Below are 25,097 nucleotides of genomic sequence, written 5' to 3' on the forward strand. Positions count from 1 at the left end.
CAAAGAGCCCTATTTTAACAAACTAAGCTCATGGCCTAAAGTTCAAGGTGCAGATGCTGGTATGTGCATATCCCAATCCATTTTTCTTAGTTTACATAGTTGTACCTATTCGCTTAATGAGTCATAGGTATTTTTTTAGGACTGATGTGCTATTAAGCAATCCGGATCACACATTCCCTTTAAGAACCAGTTGTACTCTATAGCAAAATATTTATACATTATTAAACTTTCATTTATTCATAGTGAGTTTTTATTAATACATTCATTAATTTATTTTCTTTTAATCTTAGTTCCTTTATTAATCAAGGGTTCACCACAGCGGAATTAACCGCCTACCTTTCCAGCACATGTTTTATGCATACATTATACAGCCAATTTAGCTTATTCAATTACTTTTAACGCATGAATTTGGGCTGTGGGGGAAACCGGAGCACCCAAAGAAAACCCACGCCAACACAGGGAAAACATGCAAACTCCTCACAGAAATGCCAACTGACCCAGCCGAGGCTCGAACCAGCAACCTTCTTAGTGTGAGGTGATCGTGACACCCTTCATTAATACATAATTGAGTAATTCTGCTTACACATTCTGTACACTCTGCTTATTACACACAAATTATACACAGCAACACACAGACATACCAACATGCTCTTAGAATTAAAAATAATAATAATAATTGACACAAATATATTTGCTATTTAAAAGGGTCATGAACTAGCTTTTATATACATTTTTACTGATTTCTGGGGTCCACATATAATGTTATTAAGTTTTTTTTTAAATAAAACACTAATAATATAGAAGTATTTGATTCTTTTCAGGTCTATTTTTGACCCTTATAAGAACTCTCTATTTAAAGGGGTGTTACCAATTGCAGACTCAAAAGTAAACGCCCACTGCTTTGATTGTGTAGAACATTCCAGAGAATCAGGTTTTGGAAGATCTGCCTTCAATATTAACTAATTTAAGAGGAACCACAAAGTATTGAACTCTGAAACTTATAGGGTGTTTTTATAACACAATGAGCCTTCAGTTTTCAAAAGATCAAGCGAATTTTGTTTTCTCAGTTCATGACCCCTTTAAGCAACATGGTGCTGGACATCTGTTGCTTCTGTGCAGAGATTCATTCACTCACTCATTTTCTTTTCAGTTAATCCCTTTATTAATCAAGGGTTGCCACAGTGGAATGAACCGCAAACTTATCCAGCATATGTTTTATGCAGCAGATGCCAATTCAGCCTCAACCCAACATTGGGAAAGGCCCATAGACACTCTTTCACACACATACACTTCTGCCAATTTAGCTTATTCAATCCACCTCTCTACCTCTTTGGACTGTGGGGTAAAACAGAGCACCCAGAGGAAACACACACTAACATGAGAAAAACTTGTAAACTCCACACAGGAATGCCAACTGAACCAGCTGGGGTTCAAACCTGCAACCTTTTTGCTGTGAGGCGATCATGCTGCCCACTGTGCCACCGTGATGCCCAGCGATTGGTCCATATTTGAAATTTCTGTCCAGAGAGGTAATGTTTTGATCTACGATTGGTCTCATGCAGTCAAGTGATGGGATTGCGCGGGTCACCAAGTTCACCAAGCTTGAAACTTGCAACGCAGCGAACTGCGAAACTAGTTGCACAAGCTTGCGTTTCCTCTGGGGCGAAAAGTCCAATGTGACCACGGCTTCAGTGTGTTAAAGCAGGGCTGTGGCCCTGAGTTTGACCCTCCAGGTGTAGAGCATTTTAGAACATGAGGTTTTGGAAGATCTGCCTTCAATATAAGCTAATTTTAGAGGAACCATAAATTACTAAACTCTGAAAAGAAGCTGCACAATATATCGTTCCCGCATTTATATCACAATGTGTGTGTCCACAATAGTTACATTACACAATATGCAATATTGAGTTGGGATTATAGTTGATCAACACAACAACTGAAAATATATGATTTTTGTGGAGTCATTACAAAGTATATTATTAGTGTTATTTTAAATTTCATCATTCAATTTTTGCACATGAATACTGTTTGACATGAGGCAGTTTCTTTTACATTTTTCTTTGCTCTATTGCAATTATTCTTGCTTGCAATCTGTTTATCTTTTTATATAAGACTCACACACTTACTAAATCAACCCAATCAAACTAAATTCAAGTTTTTTTTTTTTTTTTTTTTTTTTTTTTTTTTTTACAAATATACCTATTCCAGCCATCTGGGGAAATTGTATTAACGTTGAAATATATATCACAGAAAAAAATAATTCAATGTCCAATTTTGAGAAAGTAACCAACAGCAACAAACTGTGAGCTAACCGAGTTCAGATTCGACGTTTTGAAGTCTGTGTTTGAAATCACACTTTGTGCCCTTGTTCACTATTCCATCAACTAGTTCACTAATATAGTTCATCTGACAGAGTTAATGAACACTAATGAGTGAATTCAGACACTGATGAACACCTGCTGTTAATAATTACAATCACTGAAGGAAAGAAACAAGAAACACAAACAGTGACTTGAGTTACAGCATTAAATAAAATCAAGTAAAATGAAACACCTTCAGTCTCGGCAGACGATCATTAAACAACTCCACAAACACAAACCTTTATTACTGACTGCTTTGACTTCCATACTATTCTCATTGAGATCCAACAAAAATTTAGGTGTTTTTTTTTTTTTTGTGTCACCGTAATGGAGTGAGGGGCTGGTTTAGTTGGGCTCTTCACCCTTGAACTCGTTAAAGTAGACTCTCCAACTGCTGTAATACAGAGTTTACAAAACACTTTTATTATAACAATAAAGTTGGAAAGTCAATATATAGATAAACCTATTTTTCTGAAAATTGTTCTGATAAATGTTTTGGTAAAGGTCTTGAGGAAGGGCCTCATGCAATAGTTTTTATGCTTAGTTGCAGATATTAATCTACTTAATGAGAAGTGGAAACAAGAAAGATGCCGAATTACTTTACAAAAACTGTTCAGTTATGACAAAGACACAGTCAGACCTCATGAATCAGACCTTGTACCTCAACAATGGTAACAATTCAAATGTTTCATGCTGCAATGCATGCTGTGTGTGGCACAGTTCAAATATCCCAGCATGCGTTGCGGCATGCATAAATGTAGTATAATGGTCTCACAGTTTTCTGTATTTGCGCTTTATTCTGCTGTTGTTCATGTTTAGACTTTCAGTAGCCTGTTTGTGAGTTAAACTGTTAATTTTGTAAGTTGTCAACATTGTTGAGGTTTATACGATTATTGATGTCTGTTTGAGTGCAACTTACACCATAGAGCAGTGTTTTTGTCCAAGATATTCTTAAAAAGTTCCAGAATTCAATGCTACATATTAGCATATTATGTGAAACAATAGATTAAACATTGAATAGAAGCAGTAAAATATATTATATTAAATTAGTACAGCTTCTGTCTTATTGAAAACAACATGAACATCACCAGATCTTAATAAGGTTTTTGGCTGGCTTGCCATATCATAAGAGCTTTTCAAACAAAGTTTATATCAATTGCAGCAGGCAAGATATACTAATCTTAAAATGTCAGGGCTAAGAGCCCAACTAAAGCAAACTCTGTTCTCCATGATGGTGATGTAAAATGTTAACCTTTCTCTTAAGAAGAACTTTAGTAGATGTTATCAAAAAAAAGCGTTTTAGTAATAAGTGTAGCTGTTAATGATGTTTGTGGAGTTGTTTAATTCTCCACTGATAATTTAAATGATTTAATCATTTATTGACCTTCAGGTTATTAAATCAAAAAGCTGTAACTGAAGTTGTATGTTCTGTTCTTGTTTTTTCCCTTCAGTGTTTCTTAATTTGTATATCGCTTATCCTCAATTATCATTTAAATAGTCATTTAATTAATTATTTACTTCAGCTTTGCTACACGTTTCTTGAACACTCAGTAGTGTGGACACTTCAATTTAAACTGAAGTATATGCTCTGGGGTTTAAAGGGTTAAAGGTGTGAGAGTTAAAAAACAATGTAAATATGTATTATAACAGTAATATAATGTTAATTTAAATTACAGAGGTAGACTGTAAAAAAACAGTAGATTATCATTAAATCAAGGGGGGAAAAAACAGTATTTTACTGTAAAACCTGAAGTAAATTTCTTCTGTGTCACCGTTGTGGAGGAGAGTAAAGCCAGTGTATGAGTTAAAGATGAACAATGAACTGCTGATGTCATTCTGCATGTTTCTTTACTTAAAGACAGTGACTGTTTAGCTGTTTTGCTGATGTGAAATTTAAGGCATTTTAGTTAAACAGAACTTTTCTAATTAGCTAAAATAAGTTATCATTATAAATATTCTTCTAAGCATATATAGCACATTACTTCATAAACTCATACAGCTTTCAGTAAACAAAATGAGTTCACTTGAGTTTTGTGTATATCAATGTAGTCCATGTATTTTTACAGCAACACACTGTAAAATAACAGTACATTGCTGGCAACTACAGCTGCCAGTATTTTGCTGCTTTTTAACGGGACAATTTTTAACAGTGCAGGCTGAAACATGCACCTGTGTCATAAATGTATATGATAAATGATATGATAAATGTATATGATATAAGCTGTGACAAAATATAAGAATGTATATGTGTGCTATCTCCTTTGTTTGAATAATTTTGTGAATACTCTTTATTATCTCAGGCACAAACACATATTACTACACAAGATATGTATTGTTCTTTTGTTTTCTTCTATATATGTGTTTGTACCTTTTAAAAGAGATTGTAGCTGTTGACATCACTGTATTTTTGAAGGTTTTTGCTGAATTCTTTTTTTCTTTTTATGTTTTAATGAAGAACGTAAAGACCCACACCTTGGATGGCCTAGATGAGTAAATTAAAAGTTCATTTTTATGTCATAAGTGAGCTGTCTCTATAAAATCTGCTCAGATTGTAGTCCTGACCTGAACTGGCGACTGATGTTATCACACCTGTTTAAAAATCATAATGTGTGTGTAAGATCAGAAATAAAAATGTCAGTGTCACTATGATCAAGGGTCTTTTATCTGTCAGATACAGTATGGTTTGAAAATCTCTGCCTGATTTCTCACAGGCACTTTTGCTTTCTAACAAAGTATGGCTATGACCACTGGAATATAACCAGACATTGGTTAAATCATTGAAGCTGCAAGATTTAGGAATCAATAACATCCCACACTCACAGACACAAATTCCCACACATACTGTACATTATACACTCTGCCCTGAGCTCTAGGGTCCAGTTAATGTGTGATCAATAATAAATAAAATGAACTGGTAAACAATGCAACGGTGTGTTCGTGTGACATGGAAATAAAGAATATACACAGATAAAATAGATATCTAACAAATCTGATGCAGAAACCACAATTACCCACAGTGCAGAGCCTTAAATGAAATGACCTGCAAATAAATCAATGAAACTGAAGACAACAGCACTACCATGTTCACTATGTAGAATTCAGGTTAGCCTTCATATGTACAAACGTTATTATAATGACTTTAACTTAGATGCCGCACATTAGTGGATGCTGCACACCCCCAGCCCCAAAGTATAAAGCAATTTTGAATGTCTAGAAAAGCTTTGTAACACATATGCTGATGGGTGAGTAATGTGTTTACGTTTACCACTAAATGATAGCAATTTTGTATTCACATCTCTAACATTGAGTGTGGGGAGCAGCAGCAAGCAACACTAATTAATGCTTAAACAGAACAAAGCCAAGCACATACAGACTGTGTACGATTTCTGGAAACAAATGAGCTGTATTTATGCAGTAATCATACAGTACAGTTGAGGCCAAAATGGAACATTTGCATAAAATATAAATTTACAGTGCATCCGGAAAGTAATCAGCTTTTTTATTTTGAATAAAGTTGCAACAATTAAAAAAAAAATCACATTGTCATTATGGGGTATTTTGTGTAGAATTTGAAAAAATAAATGAATTTAATCCGTTTTGGATTGTAACATTAAAAAATGTGGAAAAAGTGAAGTGCTATGAATACTTTCCGAATGCACTGTAAATGACCCTACAAGTTTAATTAAACCAAGAGTAAAATCTAATAAAGATAAATAAAATAAAGAACACACTGACTACAATACAATCATTTTACAGTCATCAAATATTGCACTTATTGTCACTTGTTTGATAAGCATATAAGAAATGTTCCTCACAAGTGAAACAAACAGAAATGTGAAGCAGATTTCACAAAACTGTAGTGCGATTAGAGCTAAATCTAAATTAACACAATATCAATATGTTTACAGTAAACTACACTGGACATCACTTTTGGCCACTGAAACATGGTTCTGTCTCTGCTGTTGCACAGCATTGCAGGTTTCATTTACTTTTTTGTGCAGCTGATATTTCACACCCAGTGCAAACTGCTAATTTAAGGGACAATTCACCAAAAATGTAAATGAACTATTTGCTCACTCTCAAGTGGTTTCAAACCTTTATGAGTTTCTTTCTTCAGTTGAACATGTTATGACAGTCTAGGGGTTGATCATAACACAAAAGAAAAGAGAGCCAATACCAGAGAGAATTGGAATTTATCAAGCTTGTTTATTTACATGGGATAAGGATAAATACAGTTGAAGTCAGAATTATTAGCCCCCCTTTGATATTTCCTAAACTATGTTTAACAAAGCAAAGAAATTTTCACAGAATGCCTGATAATGTTTTTTCTTCTGGTTAAAGTCTTATTTGTTTTATTTCGGCTAGAATAAAAGTTGTTTTTAATTTAAAAAAAAAACATTTTAAGGTCAAAATTATTAGCCCCTTTAAGCTATATTAGATTTAAATAGTCTACAGATCAAACCACTTTTATACAGAATTTTACCTAATTACCCTAACCTGCCAAGTTAACATAATGAACCTAGTTAAACCTTTAAATGTGAACTTAACCTGTATAGAAGTGTCTTAAAAATATCTAGTAAAATATTATTTACTGTCATCATGGCAAAAAAAATAAATCAGTTATTAGAAATGAGTTATTAAAACTATTATGTTGAGAAATGTCTTGAAAAAAAATCTTCTCTCTATTAAACAGATATTGGAGAAAAAAAAACAGGGGGTTGCTTAATTTTTCTTAATAAACATTTCTTTATACGTTCTTTATACAAACGTATAAAGAAAAAAATATTGTGGCGTCAATCCCCCTACTTCTCTTATTACAATTTACAAGTGTGTTTTTTTGCTAGCGTTGACCACAATTTTTAACATCATTGTTATAATCGAATGAGCCAAAATAAACTTACAAATTAAAACAAGAAATGACAGGACAAAAATAAAAAAAAAATCACAACATTAATCATACTCTTAAACGTTACTATACATACCAAACATATTTCAATCTCTCTGGCATAGTGTTCAGTGGCAGGCAAAATAGAGTAATTCGATGTAGGAACACAAAGGCCAAAAAGCTAAAGCATAAAACAAGTCATTGTGGCACAAACTGCTTCAATCAGTGCTCCAGTACTTTTATTAAGGGTAGGTTAAGATGAGACCCAATCAAATCCATCCAAGATAATATTTTGACAAATGTTACAAACCTGTAACCACAGACTTTTAAAGTAGGATAAACAAATGCTATGGAAGTCAGTGTTTACAGGTTTACAGCACTGCAAAATATCTTATTTTGTGTTCAACAGAAGAAAGAAACACAAACAGGTTTGTGACAAGGGTGTAAATGATACAAGATATCATGTATATGGTTGTTAGGGTGAACTATTCATTCAAAGTGATTTTCACCGAGAAATTGTATATGTGTTATCATTTTGTGTTACCACCATGTGCTGCCAAACCTTTTTGTTATGCATTTAAGTATCTTGTAACCTAAACGATTTAGTCACCCACTTTATTCAAAATATCTTCTGCTGTGTTCTACAGAAATAGCACAGCCATACTGTTTTGGTTGTAAAAAATTTTTTAAAAGAAACGTAGAATGATTAACATTCAGATTTCGGCCACAAATTGTTATGACATGACCATCTTTGTTGATCTATGTCTGTAGAACAGCATGTTAAAAGGTGCACTTGGATAATTTTAAAGCCAAAACTACTAGATAAATCTGGCAACAAAAATATGAGGTCTTGACTAATTCACAGGCTTGATAATGAAGTCTTACCTGAGCCGTTGCCCTGGTCACCATTCCTACACTCATGAGTGTTTCGTGGATGTTTCAGTGAGGTATATCCAAAAACACAAATGCTGTGATAGTAAAAAAAAAAAAAAAAAAAAAGAAGAAGGAACAAGGGGGTAGTGAGGGTGTCTATTGAGGAACCGGCCACTGTGGATGGATTACTGAGCACCAGACTAGAGGTATTAGTGCACTGTGATTACACACACTCACACAAGCACACGTACACACACACATACACACACACACACACACACACACACACACACACACACACACACACACACACACACACGAGATGCTCGCAGGAAAATTGCTTAGAGGATTAAGTGGCTAGAAATAGTGGAGTCTTCAACTGACCCAGAATCAGATCTTAGTGCACGTATTCAACAGAAAAGCTGTCAGGGAAACAAATGCTATCACACACACACACACACACACACAAGTTCCAGTGAAGACGTCAGCAGGGCAAAAGGGCATATTTTCTCCATTTTCCCCCAAAAAGAAGGGCGCCAGTATTCACTTCTTGCTTAAAACTAATGCAGATTAAACTTGGACAAACCTGTTAATCAAAAAAGACAAATCCACTGCAGTGGATTTGTGTGGTTTATGGGCATTAAATCTTACCAACCCTGAGCCAGAATATCTTTCAGTGATATTATGTCCTATTATGAAACAATAGTTGGCTTGACTGTGCAAAGCAAGAAAAAAAAAATGAAAGTCAAAGCACTGTTACAGTGTTAACTCACATATGAGTGACCATCTGCACCAGTGTTAATAAGATAGCAAAGATCAGAGTCTTATAAAAAGCTAGAAATATTTAATAAAAAAAAAAAATCCATCAAGTGGAAAGGTCAGTTTCACAAGTTAATGCTCAAAGTATAATTCGATTAACAGAAAACACAATTAAGGAGTAATGAGACATTTACATAGGAAGTGTTCTTGAGTTCTAAGTACAATGAGATGCAGCATTTAAAAGAAATGAACAAAGACATCTGCCTTAATGAGGCATACAATGAATATAAGTCAAAGATGAAAGACTTTCCCTTCCACATCAGTTAGATTAACAAAATCTGTAACAAAATAGACTGTTGTGCACTAAATGTTAGTAATATCTGCGATTTGATAAATATGGACACAAGCTTTATTTTTTTACATTTCACCTAAGCAAGGGCTATGCATTTTGTTTCCAATGCTTTCATTTTCCTTTCCTGTGCTACTCTTCCTGTGCTTTAGTTTGTTGTTTTTGTTTCTGATCAGTATTGTGTGTGTGTGTGTGTGTGTGTGTGTGTGTGTGTGTGTGTGTGTGTGTGTGTGTGTGTGTGTGTGTGTGTGTGTGTGTGTGTGTGTGTGTGTGTGTGTAAATATAAATATACAACCATACAGCAGGGAAGTAAGTATTGGACATCATGTTTTATCCTGGGAATATTATTTCTAAAGGAGCTTGGAATTGCATTTAACCATAGTTTGGTAAAAAGCCAAATAATACAAACACAGAAAAAATAAATAAATAAATAAATAAATAAATAAAATAAATCTGAAAAGTTGGTAATGTGTAATAGCATTGATGACAGTGCTGAGCTACTGAAATGTATTTAATACTTTATATAAAAGGCTTTTTTCATAATGTCAGCTTAAAGGTGACTCATATATAGGATGAAGTCATATGAATTGACTAGGTCTGATTATTTTTGTAGAGCAGTGTAAAAATATTGATGGTTCCCCTTCGGGGGGAACTTCAGCACTATAAGTGGATTTGATTGTAAAATCCACGCATTGGGAGGTTCGGTTCAGAAGCTACTCGTCTGAAAGAGTATTGAACGGGCCAATTAAGAATGAATTGGCAGCGCAAGCCTGCGCAGGTGAGCGGCATAAGCAATCAACTGAGTATATAAGCTCACCTGGCGCCAGCAGACGCTATCCTTTTCGCTTCAGAGACTTTCTGATCGAGTCGATGAGGGTTCCTCCTGCTGTGACCAGCGATTCTGAGCGAACGAGAGCATTCTCCCGGTCCAGAGTGTGTACACGCAGTGGCAGACGGTCGAGCTGGGTTTCTCCCTTGCCTGGCGTTCTTTGGGTCCGGTCCTCCAGAGCAGTGCGTATAAAGTTGCAAACTTCACAGAAAGAGCAACACAGTCGTGCAGCACGTCCTTATCAGGACGGCGCTCCGACTGTGCGTTTCTGGATGCGGTGGTTTCCTGTCCTCGGATGATGGGCGCGGGCACTGCGTTGCATGTCTGGGGGTCCAGCATGTTAATGCGCTGCTTGCGGGCAGTTCATGTCGTCATTGCGATGCCATGACTGTTGCGCAAGATCGCGGTTAGCCTTTGCAAAAGGGTGAACCCTGCACTCGGGCAGATCTGAGGGTTTCAGCGAGAGATAATCCGTCGCCCACGGGCCCGCGGACCTCCCGCTCCTCTAAGCGCTCTATCCAAGCTTCGGGCGGGGGAAGCGATCCGTCTAACAGATGGTAGCCCTTACGCCCGATGACACCGGAGACCAGATGTCCACCGCGGCATCGGAGGGTGGGCTTTCATTGTCCGATGATGATCCAGACCCGCTCGCCCCCTTCGGGCTGGTGAGCGATGTCACTACGGATCCTGAAACGGACATGTTAGCCGTGCTTTCCCGGGCTGCTTCGGCCGTGGGTTGGAGATGGTTTATCCCCCAGCTCCGCGGCCGGACCGACTAGAGGGGCGTTCCCTTCTTCCCGGAGGTGCACAGTAGGCTCACGCGGTCTTGTAAAGCACTTTTTTCTGCTCGTGCTGCGTGTTCCTCCACCCTAACCACTCTTGACGGTGAAACAGCCAGGGGGTATGTGGCGATTCCTCAGGTTGAGTGCGCGATGGCGGTAAATCCGCGCGGCGCCTCTTCTTGGCGGGGTCCGCCTCGTCTCCCATCCAAAGCCTGTAAGTTATCTACCTCCCTCGGAGCTAGAGCTTACATAGCTGTGGGCCAGGCTGCTTCCGCCTTGCATGCGATAGCCACCTACCAGCGCTACCAAGCGCAGGCGCTGGCCGAGCAGCACGAGGGTGGGTCCAACCCAGGCTTACGAGCTTCGCACCGCCGCCGACTTAGCTCTTCGGACTACTGAGTCCGCTGCGTGTGCGTTGGGGAGGACGATGTCCACATTAGTGGTCCAGGAGCGCCACCCCTGGCTGATATGCGCAAAGTCGACAAAGTCCGCTTTCTTGACTTCCCCATATCCCCAGCCAGGTTCGGCGACACTGTCTGTGAATTCACCCAGGAATTCAAGGCGGTGAGAGAGCAGTTGGTGGGTGATGTCTTATCGGCGGTCCGTAGCCCGCTCCGCCCGCCGTGCCATTCATACCTGCTCCTCGCCGAAGGCGCCCGCCTACGAGAGCTGCTCCGCCCCCGCACACGCCTCCGGCGAAGCGAGCGCGTCGGGCACCTCGGAAGCAGGCAGCCCCCCTGCCCAGAACGCCGCTAAGTCCGGCAACGGACCGCGAAGCGCCCCTGGGACAGGCCATCTGGAGAAAAGGGAACTTGCTCTTTCCCCGCTGGAGGGCGGGGCCCATTTCCAACGGCACTTTTTACTGCCATGAAAACATTATGAAAGGGCACTTTTCACTTCCCCAGATGTGACAGCCCGAAATCTGCCAGTCTGGGACGCTATGCTTTCTAGCTTGCAGATTCGGTGCGTTTCGCCAGTGGCTCACGAGCGCTGGGAGGACGGTCTCCTTTCTCCCACCCCTCGAGCCTCCCCTCCGGAGCTCGGGTTTGGAGTGAGAGCAAATATCTCACCTCCAGCTTTTCCGTGGGACCCGCGAGCTTCCTGGATCAGCACACCCACTCCGCGCTGCCCCACTGCTGGTACGTCAGCGATTGTAGCGATGAGTCCATTAGCGAGAGCTCTGCCTGCCTGGTTAGCGCGGGCCAGCTCTTCGCGGTGGCTCATACGCACAATCAGACTCGGCTATGCGATTCAGTTCGCGAAACGGCCCCCCAAGTCACGGGTGTGTATTCACCAGGGTCAGCCCCCTGTCCGCCCCTGTCTTGCGAGAGGAGATTGCTGTCCTCCTGGCGAAGGATGCAATCGAGCCGCTCCCTCCAGCCGAGATGGAGAGCGGGTTTTACAGCCCACGCTTCATCGTGCCCAAAAAGAGCGGTGGGTCACGGCCAATCCTAGATCTGCGCGTTTTGAACCGCTGCCTGCACAAGCTGCCGTTCAGAATGCTCACGCAGAAGCGCATCCTCCGGTGCGTTCGTCCTCTGGGTTGGTCTGCAGCATTAGACCTGATGGACGCGTATTTCCATGTCTCCACTCTTCCTCGCCACCCACAGTTTCTGCGGTTTGCGTTTGAAGGTCGAGCTTGGCAATACAAAGCCCTCCCCTTCGGGCTCTCTCTGTCTCCGCGGGTCCTCACCAAGCCCGCGGAGGGTGCCTCAGCGCCCCTTCGGCTCGCGGGCATCTGCATACTCAATTTCTTTACGACTGGCTGATTTTTGCCCTCTCTCGGAGCAGTTGATTATGCACAGAGACAAAGTGCTCTGGCACTTCCACCTGTGGGGGTTTCAGGTCAACCGAGAAAAGAGCAAACTCGCCCCCGTGCAGAGGATCTCTTCTCTCAGGCTGGAGCTGGACTCGGTCACCATGGCAGCGCGCCTCTCCGGAGAGCGCGCTCAGCTGATGCTGTACTGTCTGAGAGAGCTCGACAGTAAAATAGTGGTCCCACTGAAACTATTTCAGAGGCTCCTGGGGCATATGGCATCCGCAGCCGCTTCATGCCGCTCGGATTATTCTATATGAGACCACTTCAGCACTGGCTTCACGATCGAGTCCCCAGACGCGCATGGCACGCGCGCGCACACCGAGTCTCTGTTACTGCGCTGTGTCGCCGCGCCCTCAGCCCTTGGAGCGACCCCTCGTTCCTACAGGCCTGGGTGTCTCTAGAACAGGCGTCCAGTCTTGTTGTCGTTTCAGCAGACACTTCCAACACGGGCTGGGGGGTTGTGCGTTGCGGGCATGCGGCTGCGGACCTGTGGAAAGGTACCCAGTTGCATTGGCATATCGCCTGGAGCTGTTGGCAGTGTTCCTCGCTCTCCACCGTTTTTTTCCGGTGCTGGAGCGGTAACACGTGCTGGTCAGGACGGACAGTACGGCGGCGGTGGCGTATATCAGCCGTATAGGGGGTATGCGCTCTCGCCGCATGTCTCAGCTCGCCCGCCGTCTGCTCCTCTGGAGTCATCCGCGGCTAAAATCGCTGCACGCCATTCATATTCAGGCAAGCTCAACCGTGCAGCCGATGCGCTCTCACGGCAGCCTTGCGTCCTGGAGAATGGAGACTCCACCCCGAGTCTGTTCAGCTGATATGGGCGCGATTCGGGGAAGCCCAGATCGATCTGTTGCTTCCCCCGAGATCGCTCATTGCCAGTTGTTCTTTCCCTGACCGAGTGCTCTCGGCACGGATGCACTGGCTTACAGCTGGCCTCGGGGCACGCGCAAATACGCGTTTCCCCCAGTGAGCCTGCTCGCGCAGTTACTGTGCAAGGTCAGGGAGGACGAGAAACAGGTTGCTGGTTGCGCCCCTCTGGCTCAACCGGACCTGGATGTCAGAGCTCTCCCTCGCGATAGCCCTCCCCTGGCAGTCCCTTCGAGAGAGCACCTACTCTCTCAGGGACAGGGCACCACCTGGCACCCTCGCCGATCTTTGAAGAGATTTTTAGACGCGAGGAAGACTTAGGTAACCTCCGATTGCGGTGGCTAATACCGTCACTCGGGCTAGAGCCCCCTCCCCGAGCGCGCCTATGCCCTGACGTGGAGTCTATTCACTGAATGGTGTGTCTCTCGCTGAGAAGACCCCCGTAATTTGCCAGATCAGCGTTGTGCTTTCTTTACGCCGAGAGAAGTTGGAGAGCAGGCTGTCGCCCTCCACACTCAAGGTTACGTGGCTGCCATCTCCGCTCTCATAACGCGGTGGCTGGCAGCACCGTGGGAACGCATAACCTCATCATCCGGTTCCTCAGGGGCGTTAAGCGAATTAATCCACCCCGCCCCCTCTCATGCCCTCTTAGGATCTCGCCCTCGCTACACAAGCCGCGTCAGATCCCTTCGATCCTCGAATCAGTATCTTTCTGTCCCTGAAGACAGCTCTGCTGGTCGCGTTGATATCGATTAGAGGGTCGGGGACCCGGAGGCATTTTTCGGTCAGTGACTCGTGCCTGTAATTGGGCTGGCTTCTCTCACGTCCTGAGACCCCGCCCGCGATATGTGCCCAAGGTTCCTACCACTCCGTTTAATACGAGGTAGTGAGCCTGCAAGCGCTGCCCTCGGAGGAGGCAGACCCAGCCCTTCTTATTGTCCAGTTCGCGTTTTGCGTATTATCCGGACCGCACTCAGAGTTTAGATCATCTGAGCAGCTCTTCGTCTGTTATAGCGGTCGGCAGCAGGGAAGTGCCGTACCGAAATAAGTTCCCACTAGATTGTGGATGCCTTTCTTTCACTATCAGAGCCGTGAGCCGCGTCCCCCGAGAGCGCGTGCGCACTCCACTCGGAGCTTCGCATCCTCTCGAGCGCGCGCACGCGGCGCCCCTCTAACAGACATCTGTAGAGCTGCGGGCTGGGTGACACCCAACACATTTGCAAGGTTTTACAATCTGCGAGTGGAGCCGGTTTCCTCAAGGGTATTAGGTAACCCTTGGTGATTGAGGAAACAATTCGGTAGGGTGTTGAAACACGCTTGCTGCGCCATTTTCCCTAACACGGAGATACGTGCGCCTTTTTATCTGTCAGTAAAGTTCCCCGTCAGGTGAGCCCTGCAGATTCCTCCGTGGCCCCCAGCACTGACTCAGCGGAGGAGTCACTTGCTGGCCCACTACGCTGTAGGTCTGCCCGCTGGTCAGCCCGCGTTTTGGGTAAAGGTGCCTGCTATGCGTGATCCCCACTAGGCGATCCCATATGCTTATTCCGCCACGGTTAAGCCCCCCCCCCTGGGTGGACCCGTGTCTTCCCTCCCCGCTAACCACTCTTTTGCTATGTGTACTCCCCCTTTTTAGGGCTAGTCCATATGTTAATTCTGCCATCTATCCCCCCTTGGGTAACGGATGGCCTCCGCAGCATCCTCCCTATCGGGATTGCACGCTTCCCAACGTACTGTCGTATTTTCCTAGAATTATCTAGATGCTCACGACTTCCCAAAAAATATATATAAATCCGTAAAACTTCTGTTGAAGTAGGATAAATTAGGGCCAGGGACACGTTGGAGGACCGCGCCCCCCATGATGTGGGTGCGTCACGCTTGCTTGACTATCTCCTCATCGGGGGTGTTGGTAAGGTGCAGTCATTATGGCGCTTTCAATGGGCTCCCAATGCGTGGATTTTACAATCAAATCCACTTATAGTGCTGAAGTTCCCCCCGAAGGGGAACGTTCGAGGTTACTAAAGTAACCCTTCGTTCCCCGAGGAGGGGAACGGAAGCACTATACTCCGTCGCCATAATGACTGTCCCTTAGCTGTTTGAAAGTCTCTTCAGCTTAAAAAGGATAGCGTCTGCTGGCGCCAGGTGAGCTTATATACTCAGTTGATTGCTTATGCCGCTCACCTGCGCAGGCTTGCGCTGCCAATTCATTCTTAATTGGCCCGTTCAATACTCTTTCAGACGAGTAGCTTCTGAACCGAACCTCCCAATGCGTGGATTTTACAATCAAATCCACTTATAGTGCTTCCGTTCCCCTCCTCGGGGAACGAAGGGTTACTTTAGTAACCTCGAACGTTCTGTGGGTCTCGTCTATCAAATCTGATCTTTATTTTGTATTTTTTATTGGATTCTGTCAGGTGATTGGCTGGGCTATTCTACAGATTGATTTTCTTTCTCTGAAAACGTTTGAGAATCTTCTGGCTGTGTTTTGTCTTGCTGAAATGTCCACCCTGGTTTCATCTTCATCCTCCTGCTAATGTAGATGTTGGACTGAAGCAGCAAATATTAATTTACTCTGACGAAGGGCAGTGGGTTGCTGAAGAACTGCTGAGAGATTTCAGCTGCTTTTTAGGCTTTCACTGTCTTTCTACATCACTCTTTCTTCATGTGTTCAATACTTTTTCCCAGTGTCATATCCTTTTATTACACACTTTAAAAAATGGCCGTGATTTCAACGGTAGAAAACAGTAAAAACGCTACAGTACAAATCTGTAACCTGGTTAACGGTATGTTTCCTTAATACAGTGGTTCCCAACCTCAAGGGGGGACGCCAGAGTTCACAGGGGGGGGGCGCGGGAGAGGATAAGTATTGAGGTAGAAAAAGGCATAAAAATGCTCCACTATTATAAAGGGCTTTGCAATTAATTGAAAATCCGTTTTAGATTTCGGTTTCAAACGATTATAAAAAAGCATTAATCGAGATAATTGATTATTGCATCATATTTCGCCACAGTTGTACACGTGTTGCTCTTAAAAGCGCGAAAGAGCTTATGTGTGTGTGCAGCACGATCACGCAGTCAGAAGCATGCGGCCGGTCAGCATTCACTCTCATTCGCACACTGAGACGAGCAGAGGAGCGCAGACATCTAAAGTCATCTTAACGTGAACGCTTTAATGGTCAAATAGGTGTCAAAACGCGGTGTTTAGTGATTATTTACATTAACACTCATTTGTGTAATAAAAAACGAGTTGAGGTTTAAAAGACGTGAAAGAGAAACCTATGAAGAGACAGCGCGCTATAATCCTTCTGCCGCCTGTTTTTATCATTATTAAACAAACATAACGAGAAAACCCTCGCTGCTCTTGACTGAAGGACTGCTGTAGCTAAAGTGTTTTTCTTACAGTGAAGATGCTTAAAGCACAGTTTGTTTCATATTTTTATTCTATTGTATTTATTTCTCTTTCCTTTGCAGGGTGGAAAATAACTGTATGTATACAGTTGAAGTCAGAATTATTAGCCCTCTTGAATATAAGCAAACCTTTTCCTGCCCAATTTCTGTTTCATGGAAAGAATATTTTATTAACTTATTTCTGAACATAATAGTTTTGATATCTCATTTCTAATTACTGATTTCTTTTTGTCTTTGCTATAATGACAGCACATAATATTTTACTAGATATTTTTCAAAATACAAGCATTCAGATTAAAGTGCAGTTCAAAGGCTTAATTAGAGTAATAAGGCAAGTCATTATAACGGTAGTTTATTCTGCAGACAATCAAAAATATATATTGCTTAAGGGGGCTAATAATATTGACCTTAAATTGGTTTCAAAATATTTAAACCTGTCTTTATTCTAGCTAAAATAAAACAAATAGAAGAAAAAATATTATTATTAAAATTCCTTGCTCTGTTAAACATAATTTGGGAAATATTTATAAAAAAAAAATCTCAGGAGGACTAATAATTTTGACTTTAACTGGCAATGGTTTTGAATAATCGTGATTACAATTATGACCAAAATAATCGTGATTATGATTTTTCCCAAAATCGAGCAGCCCTACTATTATATATGTATTTTTAAGTACCAAAAAATAAAAAATAATCTAAACACATGCTTAAAATTCCAACATAATAGTGAAAATAATTAAAATAAATAACTTTAAATAATTATTTAAATTTTGCTCACTCGTGCAATCTGCTTGTCAACGTGTCGTAAAGGCAAAATCAAAACAAAAATGGCAGACAAATGTAAATGCAGTGATTCTTCAGAGGCGAAGAAAAAGATTAGACAGTATGACAAAGCCTACCTTAATTTTGGTTTTATTGAAGGCCAAGACAAGTTAAAACTGATTAATTAATATTTTAATATTAAAATATATATTTTCTATACATATTACTATATATTAATATTACACAAACAAACACACACACACACACATATATATATATATATATATATATATATATATACATATACATATATATATATATATATATATATATATATATATATATATATATATATATATATATATATATATACACACACAGTACATATGTATGTGCGTGCGTTTGTATTTATATGGTGGGGGGGCTCCAATGTTTGTATATGTTCATGGGGGGGGGGGGGGGGGGGGGGGGGGGGGTTGGGGGGGGGCCCAAAGAAAAAGGTTGGGAACCACTGCCTTAATATATACGGCGAATAACCGTAAATTGACTTTCCCAGAATTTCCTGCATAGCACATAACTTTATGCATTTGGTTGACATTAATATGGGTCTTTTTAGTTGTTTCCCCATCAGTAATGTACATTAGAGATTTATGTTACATCTAATGTTGATAAACAATGTTTATTTCATGACTTTAATTTTATGCATGTTACCACACTGGTGTTTAGTAGCTGTGTGAATGACACTAGGCACCTTCTATATGCTGATACCCTATTTTGCTTGTGGGAAAAGTTGTTTGTGATGAGCATTGGCTTATTATGTAACTTCCTCATCACCACCTGCATGTGGGTGTGCTAACGTGTCTAACTGTGTAACAAAAGATGTGTAGATGTTGATCATTCAAAATACAGACATATGACGTCTATAAACTAATGAAATACGGTCATTTACCGTAAAACTGAAAAAAGTACTTTTATGGTTTGTACAGTTTTTTTAACGGTAAAGTAGTTTTACAGTGCACAACTTAATATGTAAACTAATTAGATTTGTTTTCTTTGCAGTTATGGACTCCTTTATTTGTTACCAACATCTGGGGAAACTCTCAAAGACGCCTTTAGAAATATGTTTTTTGAGAAAAATGGGGACGCGTTCAATACTTATTTAAAAGACTGTAACGAGGAGACTGACACGGAGGGATCCATTATGCAGTATTTATTAATCACACTCTTACTCAAACATTCAATATGCACAAAGGTGCAAACACACATCAACAGTAGCAACAATGGTCTCAAGGCTGGCGGCAGACAGACACAGAGTGATTTACCAGGCATGGGTCAAAGGCATAGACTGTAAAATATATGGACGTAGTATCTGTGACGTCACCCATAGGTTTCTGAAGAGCGCAAAAGAAGCCACAAGTAGGCGCGGCCAACCGTCGCCATTTTGGTCACGCGTCATCACACCCACGGCGGGATACCAAACAAGGGCAAAGAGGCGGAGAGTGAGCGGAGCTACAGACACCTGCTAGCATTTAGCTTGGACCTGGTTCAGACACACTTTACCTTGGGAGAAATGCTTAATACTTTATCACTTGTGACTCGTTTGTATTCTGACCACTTGTGCTTGGTTGTACACTATATCAATAAAGTGTTTAGACTTTTAAAAACACTGCTGTAATACATTGAGCCACTAAACATTGTTCTTATGACGTTTTTAAACAGGAGGAAAATGCAAATTACTTACAAACACTTCAGATATAGTCTGTGTTAGTTAATAAGACTATTGATAAAATCCAGCATAACACTGTATGACAACGCTTCAGATGACTGTTCTAGAGCCTACAGCTAATCAACCTGACAGATTCTGGAGTGCATTACAGCTCTAAATATAAATATAAACGATAAATGATCTTAAATAAAACAAATACACGTACAGAGATGGTATACAAGTATATAACTTTACTCACATGGGAAACGGAGGCCACGTGAATGGTTTGTGAGCACAATTAAGTGCCCTCAGCATGCCATGCCATCTAATAATTGTGGGAAACAAGTCCAAAAGGCAGTTGACTGTGTAAAGCCACATAAATCAACACAGAAATACGATAAATATGCCGAGTTCAGTCGCTAATCTGCAGAGGTGACGTGACGGCGACCAGCGAGACCTATAACTGTCACTCAAGTGGCCACTCCCTTAATTATGCAAACTTAATATAACTTAATATAAAGGAAACGGATGAGTTATAAAAAAAATTCACCCCCCTCACAGTTGTCATGAAGGGTAATATTACCTGTATTAACCAAAATCTTTTTTTGTACCAGGCTGTAAACACCTTTTTTTCTGCTGTAAAGTTGGCCATTCTAACAGTGGGCTCAATTGAAATTTGCTCTGTTTTGGAGCCAGGAGCGGCCAGGACTAGCGGAATTTCGGATGAATTGCAGTTTTAGTTACTTCCGTATTGGCTTCCTGAGGGAGAGCGGGAGGTTGCCGCTTGGTCAAAGGCAGGCGGCGTGATTCAGAGTCAGTGTATCAGGCTTGGGTCGAGGGCAGGCAGCGAGTATCAGAGTTCGTGTATCAGGCTTGGGTCGTGGGCAGGCAGAGGGCAAAGCAGAGTCAGAAACGGGCTGGAGTAATACACAGGAGATCAGGCAGGCTATAACGCTCAGTAATGCTGGCGGGGGCTGAACAAGACTTCGCACTGAGTGAATGTTTGAGTGCGGCTTATAAAGGGTACGTGGGTCGTTAACTGGGATGTGATTCAGGTGTGCACGATCAGTGTAAGTGGATGATGTAATGCTAGAAGTCCGGAGATGGCGGCCTCTGCTGGCCAGCGAGGGGAATGACTGGGACCGAGTCGGTGACAAAGACACACACAATACTGATCAAAAACCAAAACAACAAACTGAAGCCCAAGAATAGAACCACGAAAAAGAAAATCAGTTAGATTTTATAATGTTTTATTTTAAGAAGTCTCTTTTGCTCACCAAACCTGCATTTACTTGATCCAATGTACAACATAAATAGTAAACTAATTATGTTCTAATATGTGTGTAGTGCTTTGCTTTGTTACTGCAGTGTCTGATGTTTTCTTAACATGGCAGTGTCACACTGTTATGTTTGTCATGAAGTCATTTTATTGGGAAATTATCATATTTAGAAACATGATTAAAATAATTATTAGAATTAATAGGTAGTAAAAAGAGATTAAAGAATGACACTGAAGTATAATTAAATTCAGAAAACAATTAGTTGTCATAAAAGAAACCAGTAAACAACAACACCAGGGGCCTCATGTACAAAGACTTGCGTGGAAATCATACTAAAACATTGCGTACGCACAAAGCTGTAAATGTGCGTACGCAGAAAAAAATTCAGATGTATGAAACACTGTGTACGCCGAATCCCACGCATATTCTTTTGTACATGCGAATGAACGTGAAACTGAGCGCAACATGCACGAGCGCAAAACCCCTCTCTGCCTCCTCCCCCGTATGAATATGCTAATGACTCTACTTTGGCAAAACCAAAGGAAAAAGCAATGGCAAAAGCATGCGAAAAGAGAAACTTTGAACAGAATGTGAATCAGAGGTGCTCCCTTCAGAGGTAGACTGGAGAAAAACTGTGTTTTTTGCAAGTTTGTCCACCGGAATTAATAACAAAAGAAAAAATTGAGTGGGAGAGTTTAGCTGATGCGGTTAACACAGTTAGGTCTGAACATCGCACTGAGTGGATTAAACAGGAAATAATGTGATTTATAAGTGTAAAATGTTGCAGCGCCCTTAACAGTCTCAGTGGCGCAGCTCGTAAAGCGTACATCAACATGTTTTGACACGTTTGAGGATAAACTCGGTTCGAATCCAGCGTCTGATAAACTCATTTTCCTTTTTTTCCCCAACTACATATAAGATTTTGCCTAGATGGCACCTTTATAGCAATGTGCGTGCAGTAGATAGCTCCCATTACATTGGGAAAACAGGCGACTGCTGCAAATTGCGCTTTAATGTTTGGCTGGTCAACTGTATGGTATGGAAACCTTATATACCTGCTAGATGAACCTGTCTCATACAGCTGTCAATGCACGGCTCAAAGACACTTTGTAGAGAACAATTTAACATAATTGCTTCTAGGAGTCGCCAATGGAAAAAAACAGACAAGCACAAAAAATGTGCGTACGCCAGCCATGAAGCTGGCGTGGAGCTGCGCACATTCCCACGTTCAGTTCATCGTTAGTAAATCCAAACATTAGCAATTCTGAGCGTGAAACCTGACGTACGCAAAGTTTTTGTGCGTACGCAGCGTTGATACATAAGGCCCCAGGTTTTTAAAAGATTATGGAAAAGAAAAAAAAAATTTACTTAAAAGCCAATTCCTCTACAAGACCATGCTACTGTATATTTGTCCATAAAACAAGAGAACTGAGATGAGACTGAACAATAGCATTATCCACAGTGAACAAGACATGATTTGAAACGAATGAGGATTTCAGTGAGAACTCTACGCCAGTTGATTAAAGTCACTGAAGCTAGTCAATTTCAAAGTGCCATGAGGCAAACCAACAGAAACACCATACAGAGATCTCCCTGCAGATTCTATTAGCTGTTGCCATTTTGCTAACTTGGAACAGAATCAATAAAAGCCCAGGGGATAAAGTTTGCTGTCGAACAGAGCAGAGCCTTATGCAACTCTTTAGAGCTTGTTTCCATTTCCCTTCCAACTATAGCTACAGTATATGAGGGGTAAGTTGAACAGCATTTGAGATAAAAGCTTTTGTGTTTGTGAACAAATTTACATTTGCATAATGTGTTCAAAACATTTCTAGCAAAAAGTGGACAACCATTTCCTGTCATCCGGCTTTATGTTTAAAGTGCTATTAGTTCAACTGGTGGTCTTATAAAACTTCCGGTGACTTCAATAAAACGATATAGGAATGAGGAGCTGTCAAATAGTCTAACACTTAAAGTCCTCTACACTCTGGCTTATCTTGACTGACAGCCGTGTACATTAATTGTACGGAAGAAGAGAAGCTTGAACACTCAGCTATTTTAATGCCATGTGTCCATAAAAAGTGTTTGTTCTTGAGGCTATCGTGTTTGTCTTATGCTTTTTAATTTACTGTACGTTATACCTTTTACAGCACATTTCTAAAAATACTAAGTTAGAGGTAGTGCGCTGAAAGGACGAACTTGTCACCTTAGAATTGTAAGGTTCTATCTGACATTTTTGTCAAAATTAAGTTATTGACATATTCTTATTAATTGACAACTTATTTACACTGAGATGTTTTTTTATATATAAATTGTTTAGATTATAAGACTTTTTATTAAAAAAAATGTTACACACATACTATTTGCTATGGAATGCAAAAATGGAATGCTCAGTATCTCAAATCATTCAGAACGCAGATAGCGTTCTGTGATATGCTTCTTTGGGGCTTCTCCACACCATAACTCTCTCAGATTTGGGAAGGACAGTGAAGGTGGACTCATCAGGGTACAATATATGTTTCACATTGTCGACAAGTTATATATTCAATGCCTCCTTACTTACAAAAATACTTTGAACAATACAAATAAAACACAATTTTATTATGAATTTGAGCAACAACAAAAAAACTCCTTTCCATGTGTTTATGCCTTATTTCTGCTAGTACGTATGTGTATTTTAATGGTATTTGTTTGAAAACACTGATACATTTTCAAGCACAGTGCTTGTCAAATTATGACAAGCACTATACTCCCATTTCTGTGCGTCACTGCAAGATATTGTGGGAAATCAGATATGAATTTAACCATTGATAATGTGTGTTTTGAATGGTCAAATTACACAGATGTAATTATACGCTCCAGGGACCAGCTTAGGCCAATCACACCTGTGTGATTGTATGGGTAAAAGAGTTCAATAATACTGGAAAAATGATAGTACTGTCTAACTCCTCTTATTTTTGACCCATGGAACACATTTTGTAATGTTTAACCTCCATTATGTGGCTGTAAAATGTTTGCATAATGTATATATCTGAAGAAAACAATGAGCAAAATATAATTGGCTCTAAATGCATGTCAGTTTCTCTTCCTATACTTCAGGCATGAAGAGTAAACCAACAAAACCCCTTCCTCAGATGAATAATTGATAAAACCCTAAGGGGGTGGAGGGGCAGATCATTCAATGTGGCTCACAGAGAGCACGCAGAGACAGACTTCATTAAATGGGAATACAATCTCCATATTTTAAATTTTGGCCAGAGAAATTGGTTTGGCTTTTTTTATACTCTCTTTATTATGGCAACAAGAAATAACAAGAACATGAAAAAAAGATGCATGTCTGCCTTGGAGAACAGAGATGAAGGAAAAGGCTACAGACACAATACAAAGCTCAATCGGTAAAATGCATATGTTCAGATTCTTATACACTGTAAAAAAGTTAAAACCCTGATTTTCAAGTCACAAACTATATTCTCTGTAGTTTTTGTGATTTTTTTTTTTTATTTTGATTTGGACATGGGGTATATTATTTTAAGTTTAAAACTTCAAGCTAATTAAAAACATAAATTAATGGCTTAATAATTATGAATAATTGAATCATTTTAAACAAACTATCACAACAACAACAAACAAATTAACAGTACATTTTTATTAACTGTAACTAATTCAACTTTTATTAACCACTAACCAATTAAACATAAAAAATCTCAGTCTCACATTTGCAGAGAGCATTTCTTTTAGTTTCTTTAGAGGGGTTAAAGCATTATTATTTTAACTCGATAACAATAATCATCATACTTCAGCATTGGATCAATTATTTAAACAATTTATTTTTATTAATTAATTAATTTTTTTTTGCATTACAAGTTTAATAAAATGGTATGTTAAAATATGCAAATAAGGCATTTGCAGGAAGTGGTGCCGAGAGCCATGGAGTGGAGCGAGGCTGGTGGCACGAGTGTTAATGAGCATCATCTGTGCATCACACTGCTTTCATGGAGGAGCTCCAAAAGAATAAAAGGAGGAGTGATGATATTGGAATATGAGAGAACTACTGAAGGAGTGGGACATTTATGTTAAATTCATACTTTTGTTTTTGCGACACTTTACCATGAGGGTCTGCCACTGCATGTTTGCTTTCTGTTTATATGTTCGGTGCCTCCTCCTTCTTACCTATATTTTGATGTTTAGCTTGAACACTGTAACAAAATTACATCATTAAATTAAAGCTCATTTGCATATATTTTTAGTGCAAAGAAATTCTGAGCATTAAATGAAATCTGGTCCTCATTTAATATTATTAGAATCAAAGGTTTTTACAGAGAGGGATTTTGGGTGTCTCTTTTTATTGTTCTATAATTAATAAACTACTGCAAAGAATGAGTAGTAATAATGTAGTATAAATGTAGTAGTTTGAGGCTGACTT

General features: G+C 40.5%; 2 protein-coding genes and 1 long non-coding RNA gene across 13 annotated transcripts in view; 1 reads left to right on the top strand and 2 right to left on the bottom strand.

Annotated features, from left to right (window-relative positions):
- The window catches only part of ank2b (ankyrin 2b, neuronal), a 243,298-nt gene that overhangs the window by 143,252 nt on the left and 74,949 nt on the right, over positions 1–25,097 (bottom strand). For 2 of the 11 annotated variants that reach the window (XM_087259190.1, XM_087259187.1), the window contains exon 1: positions 8,131–8,320. In XM_087259190.1, coding sequence (XP_087115316.1) covers positions 8,131–8,166 — 36 coding nt within the window. In that variant the 5' untranslated portion in view covers positions 8,167–8,320. 11 annotated transcript variants of the gene reach the window in all.
- Positions 1–25,097, top strand: part of LOC147843211 (uncharacterized) — a 501,869-nt gene that overhangs the window by 97,193 nt on the left and 379,579 nt on the right. The gene's annotated exons all lie outside the window — the stretch shown is intronic.
- On the bottom strand, positions 15,926–23,228 carry LOC147843213 (uncharacterized). Its single transcript, XR_015496342.1, has 3 exons — positions 20,553–23,228; positions 18,205–18,846; positions 15,926–16,315 (listed from the first exon to the last, which is right to left on the bottom strand). It is a non-coding gene; the product is annotated as an uncharacterized LOC147843213 (long non-coding RNA).

Source organism: Danio rerio, chromosome 7, assembly GCF_052040795.2.
Source record: "Danio rerio strain M-AB ecotype USA chromosome 7, GRCz13ab, whole genome shotgun sequence".
NCBI lineage: Eukaryota > Metazoa > Chordata > Actinopteri > Cypriniformes > Danionidae > Danio > Danio rerio.